Source organism: Gekko japonicus, unplaced genomic scaffold (assembly GCF_001447785.1).
Source record: "Gekko japonicus isolate JY-2015 unplaced genomic scaffold, Gekko_japonicus_V1.1 scaffold40, whole genome shotgun sequence".
NCBI classification, from domain to species: domain Eukaryota; kingdom Metazoa; phylum Chordata; class Lepidosauria; order Squamata; family Gekkonidae; genus Gekko; species Gekko japonicus.
The window spans coordinates 874,585-880,584 of NW_015172554.1; the positions used below are offsets into that span (position 1 = coordinate 874,585).

The window sequence follows — 6,000 nt, forward strand, 5'->3', positions numbered from 1 at the left end:
GCTTTCTGTATCAGAATGTTTAGATTTGAAAAACCCTCACCATAAATCTCAGGCCATGCATGGCAAAACCATTTACGGATAACAAAATCTTTCCAAAGCTAACTGCATAGTCCATTTCACTAGCAAAGCAAGGCAAGAACTCAGATCTGCTGCACAATGAGCATTTGAAGACTGATCCACCATAGCACTTCAGTTCAAGGGGACTTTTCATGTACTTTCATACTGTATTCATGTTTGAAGTATGCTAGAGGGAAGAGCTCCAAATCCAGAGAACTAGGAGGCACCTCCAAAGCTGTTTTCAGACCTCAAACATGCAAACAGATCTTGGTTTATTAATTATGAGAGAAAGCCAGGAAGACCTTGGGTTACAGCTTCCCCTCCCCCTTCCCTTTCATGTTCTACAGAAACTGAAAATTGCTAGATCTGGAATATACAATTTGTTGTGATGTCTAAATGAGGCCAAAAAACAACCTCTTCGGCAAAATTCTTTTTAAACTGTTTAAAAGTTCATGAGTTTTCAGTATACAGAGAGTTCCAGCACCTTTTTTTCACACAAACAAAAAAACCCTGACCAGGATTGTACTGTGCATTACAGTCTCAGTTTGTAGGCAAAAGGATAAGCCACAGTTCGTCATTTCATCTGAGTCTGACATCACAATTAACTGCAGTTTATTCCAAACAAAGATGTTTTACTATTCAAGCCACATGCGAGAGGAGGAGCAATGAGGAGCGATCATGCAAGCCTAAGGATTTCCTGGCTTGTTGTCTCTATGACCAAACCAAGGTTTCTTCATGGTGTCGAACTGTATCCCAATGGTCCATCCCTTTGAATGCAAACAAAACTCAATCTCCAACACCATCAATTATTAGGGATGCTGGGAACCTTGCCATGGGCAGGTTTGGCAGGTAAGCATGTCATGCTTGACTGCCACAATTGCCTGTGAGCCAAGCGTCACATCACATCTCCCTGTTTCTCCAGAGGTATGGGAAGGGGCTGCTGAGTGGTATAGGGGACCTGCCATACAGCAGTGGGGGAGAGGAGGCATATGAGTCCTGCTGGGTGGCAGCAACCCCAACACACACACACTTCCCCCCTCTTCCTCTGCTGCGGTATGGGGTTTATGGGGAAGGGGAAGGGCATGGGATGCTGCCAAAGTGCTCAGCTCCCCTGCTCATCAGGCTACTACTCACAAGCAGCATCATACAGTGCAGTGCCAAGTGCCAGATAAACAGTGTCGGGCCCCTTGCGGGCAGCTGAACAATCTGTCAAAGGGTCAGTTCCCTGCTTGCCGCTGGTGTGTAGGGAACAAGATGCTCCAGCAGGTGTTCAAGCATCCCTATCTGTGAGCAATATTCATCTAGTTCCTCCTGCAAAACTTCCAGAGAAAAAGAGGCCACAGCCTCCGTAAGTCATTTGTTTTGCTGTACAAATACTAGTTGGACCAAAAATGCTGTATGGTAGCAATTTTAACCATTTTGCCTCATTTCCCAAACCTCTAGCCACAGCAAATTAAAAGAAGATCCAGGTGCAAACACCACCAACATCTGTATTCTATGCTGGTGTAGGCACTAAGTCCTAATACCCCCCAAGATCTTTGATCTCCTATGTATGCACCCCCCCCTCCTTTTATAAAGATCTACAGTGCAGCCCCATTTGGAATACAGTATACAATTCTGGTCACCCTGTCTCAAAAACAGTACAGGAAAAGTGCAGCAGAATTAAACCAAAAATGACCCAAAGGTTGGGAGTACCTTCCCCACAAGTAGAAATTAACACATTTAGGGCTCTTTAGTTTAGGGGGGAAATGATTACCAAGGATCTGTTGTTTTTTTCCTAGAACTTAGGGTCATCCAACAAAATTGACTGGCACAATGTTCAGGACAGAAAGAATAAAATACTTCTTCACACAATGCACATTTAACTTGCAAAATTAACCAGCACAAGATGAATTAATGCTTACTGGCGAACTGAAGGAAAGACTCATATCTCTTGCACAATGAGCTTTTAAGGACTGATCCAAGACAGCACTTCAGTTCAAGAGGGTTTCTTATATAGTATCATGCTGTGTTCATCCTTGAATGATAATAGATGGCAGTATTTCAGTCCACAAGACTGGAACCTGGATGAGAGTTGTTGCTTTCATGTTCTGCTTCTGGGCCTCCCAGAAACATCTGGCTAGACACTACAAGAAACAGCATGCTAGAGCAGATGTAGCTGGATCCATAGCTTGATCCAACAGGAATCTGCTTACATCCACAATTAGATCCATTTTCAGATTTGCCTGCAACTCATTAAAATGGCTAGGATCACATCTAAAGTGTTTTCAAAATCACATTTTGGGAGCACCAAACAGGATTTGAACAGTACACCTATGGATCTGCAGCTACAGATATTTAACTGATGTCTAAAGAATGATAACAGCAGGGAACAGAAAGCCTGTCAGCTAGCTATAAAAAACCAGTGTTCCACAAGGTTGTTTATCTTGCAGATCAGTACAATAATTGTGTTACATACTCCACTGAGCTGACATGGTCTATAGTGAATATCAATCCTCCAAAGCAGCATTAGTTAAAATGAGATGCCTACATTTGCTGACTGTAAACCGACACTAATAGGGCCTAACTACATGTTACATTTTCCACATCTGCCAGTGAGGCTTTTAACTTGGACATCAGCTGCAATTTCCCTGCTCAGAACTCAGTTCTCAAGTGTACAGGAGGACCATGACTTGGATCAGGAACGAGGAGTTTGGGGAGAACAGGGCTTCTTCTTTCCCCACTCCACAACATTTTCCTGGCTTGAAACCATCCTGGGGGCCCTTACTTGCTCCACTGGGGGCTGCACATATAGTTATGGGCTATTTGTAGGGTTGCCAACCTCCAGTTGGAGCTTGGAAATCTCCCAGAATTAGAACTATCTCCAGACTACAGAGGTCATCTCCCCTGGAGGAAACAGCAGCTCTGAAAGGTGGACTGTATTACATTCCATGCAGGAGTAGATCAGGATGTGAAAATGGCCCTGGAACAATCCTAGTTGAGCAGCCCCTGTGGTGCTACAAGCCAGTATTTCAGGGGCCACTGAACTCAGTGGCACTATCAACAGACTTTGGCTCATCCTTTGCCCCCTCCCACAAGATGGTAGCAGTGCTAGAAGAAATAACCGGTGAGCTGACACTGATTACCAATGGAAGGTCTGAACCAAAAAGCCACTTGCAGCAGTAGCAGGAAGTAAAAAGTAGTAAACCAGGAAGTAAAAATGGCCCTGGAGCAAGCCAAGGTGAGTGGTCCCTGTGGTACTACCAGCCAGCACTGTGGTGGCCGCTCAACTCAGCAGTGCAAACTATGGGTACTAACTCACCCATAGCTTCCTCCTAAAAACTGGCAGCAGCATGGGGTGAAAACTGTTTAACTGATCACAATTACCATTGCTGTCGAAGAGTCTAATCGATGTGGCCCTTGAGGCTCTGGCAGAGCTGCTAGGGCTTGGTTATTCTTATTGCTGGCCACCAGCAGCTCTCTAAGGCAGTAGCCCACTGGGAAATGTCCCTGTAAGTTAAGCGGCCAATCCACCCTGATTACATGCATGCTGACTTTCCTCCCCTAACTCCCCCCCCCCCCCAATCTCCAGTAATTTCCAAGATGGAATTGGCAACCGGAGCTACATGAGAAGCTGCCATTGGGGGAACAGCATCTCCCTGGGGCTATTTCAGTTTGGCAAAATTGTGCAGGGAGGGGCAGAAGCCCCTTCTCCCCCACACACCACAGTCTTGATCTGAATTAGGGCACTGCATGCTTCATAACTGAGTTCCCAGCAGAAAACTTGCAGCTGACATCTGATGCAAGTAAAACATAACATGTTGCTAGGCCCGAAGAGATATCAGCAAGAAAACATTGCAGGCACTCCTCAATTCTGGCTGCTTACACTCAAATGGCTTTTTGACACCTGGGCTCTCCTCTGTCCTGACCCAGAAAGTGCCATGCCAAAATATAACCTAATACTCCTATATGCTCCGCTCAGCCAGCCTTCACTGCAGCAAAGTGTGACCAGGAATTAGTGGCCAACAGTGTTCTCAGGAGGGTAAAGCCACGCAAAATGCCCCCTAACCCCCTGACAAGTTGCAGTCCACTCACTGTTACAGCTGCCGCCGCTGCTAATCTCCAACGTTGTTGTGCCTCTCAGTATTGGGCCTTCAGAAGTGGCCCTCCCTGAGAGTGAGTGGGAGGAGAAAGGAAAACAACAGAGGGCAGGGGAGAAAGAGAAGAGGAGGAGGAGAAGACATGAGAGGGCGAAAGATGGTCAGAAAAGGGAGAGGGTTTAACTGAACTTTCACCAGTTGTAATATCTTAAGAGCTAGATGTCAAGAGGAAGAAGTGAACATGTCTCTGTCTTTGCTCGATAATCCTAAAGTTTCAAGCTTCTCTGTCCTAGGAAATGTTAGAGTATTGTGTGATCACCACAACCTGTTAGGTCTTACTGTTTAAAAGAAGAAAGGTCTTTGGCAAATCCAATTACAAACCCCATCTTAAAGACATGCTCTTTTCAGTGGTCTTGAAACAGACACATTTCTCTCTGTGATGAATAGAAGCTGGAGTCTGCCTCCACATACATAGTGACATTGAGTAGATCCCTGTACGGAAACAATGTGGCACAAAACCAATGGATGATATCTAGAAATATTGAGGCTGCTTCATCTGTTAAAATGGTCATCGTATTTGCTGCAGCTACGCTAGTGTCAGACCTGGAGCTTCCCACAGAAAACATGGGAGGGACACATGTAGTTTCTTCCACATCCAGGATATGTGCCAAGTAATACTGATTGGCTGCAGCTCCCTGATTTGTGTGTCCCTAAACATGCAATGGACACATCTGACCAGCACTTTCCTCAAAGGGATCCTGAATCAAGTAGCAAACAGGAATCAAGTGTCTAAGAGACAGCCCAACTGAACATCAGTGTGTGTTCTCAAGAGCATGCAAGGGACAAAGCATAACCCTCATTGCATTAAAAGCCACCAAGACGTACATGGTATACATCAACCTTGAATAAAAGAAGGCAAGACTAGGCCAAAAGGAACCTACCATCCAGAGGGGACTTCTCTTCAGCATTCTTGTCTTCCTCCGCTAACATCACCTCCTCTGAAAACAAAAAGAGAAGCACTCAGTCTTGGGTAAAGCATATTCACTTCATAAAACAAAGTCTGAAGGGGGAAGCTTGATTCCCCATGATCAATGGAAGGCACTTTGACTGTCCATTTGGACAGAGTAATGAGTTTTGTGCAATAGGGCAGCTGTCTGGTCATCATGCTCTCTGTTCTTTGCTACATTCTTCCCTTAACCACATTTTCTCACATTTAGGGTAGGACACACTGGAGGCTGCTTCTCTCTAGAAAATATTCCCTGTTTCAGTTATAAGAAGTTCTTTTTTCCCTTGCCTCTTTATTAAAAAAAACTGCCCCTTATTCAGAATTATGCTAAAGCAATTTCAAGCATATATTTTTGTAGCTTGCCTTGGTGGTGTCAGCAAGCTGCCATGGTGTTCTGTGTTGCTTGTATCCCTGTATAGTTGTTAACCCCCCCCCCCCTGTCTGTGCACCTGTATTTTACTCTGCTGTAATGCCTAAGCCAAACAACTGGAGGATGTATTGGGGGAGTACGCTTATTGCCAGCTTGTTGCTTTTAGAGCCTGGGAACTGCACTTGTATTATGTCTGGAGATAACCTGGTTCTCAGGGAATGAGCGCGCAACCGTTTCCTTTCACCCGCCAGCGGGAACGTGACCCATTGGTTCTGTACCTGTTTCAAATCCCTTTATTATGCTTGCCCTAACCGTTTGTAGTCAGTTCTAACAAAGAACGTGTTTGAGTGTCTTTCCAACGCTTTGAAATAAATTTTGCTTTTCTTTAAACGTGGATTTATTCTCGATGCTTGGGGATCCAACACAGTGTTATGCTTGGGGATCCAACATATATCCGGGAGTGCCCGCGGCACCTGCCCCTCCTCTCC

General features: G+C 45.1%; 1 protein-coding gene across 1 annotated transcript in view; it reads right to left on the reverse strand.

The window, feature by feature from the left end:
• The window catches only part of CACNA1B (calcium channel, voltage-dependent, N type, alpha 1B subunit), a 562,801-nt gene that overhangs the window by 236,037 nt on the left and 320,764 nt on the right, over positions 1–6,000 (reverse strand). Inside the window, exons 9-10 of the mRNA XM_015421148.1 lie at positions 5,078–5,134; positions 4,132–4,206 (exon numbers count right to left, since the gene is read on the reverse strand). Of these exons, the coding sequence (XP_015276634.1) occupies positions 4,132–4,206; positions 5,078–5,134 (132 nt within the window). The remainder of the gene's footprint in view (positions 1–4,131; positions 4,207–5,077; positions 5,135–6,000) is intronic.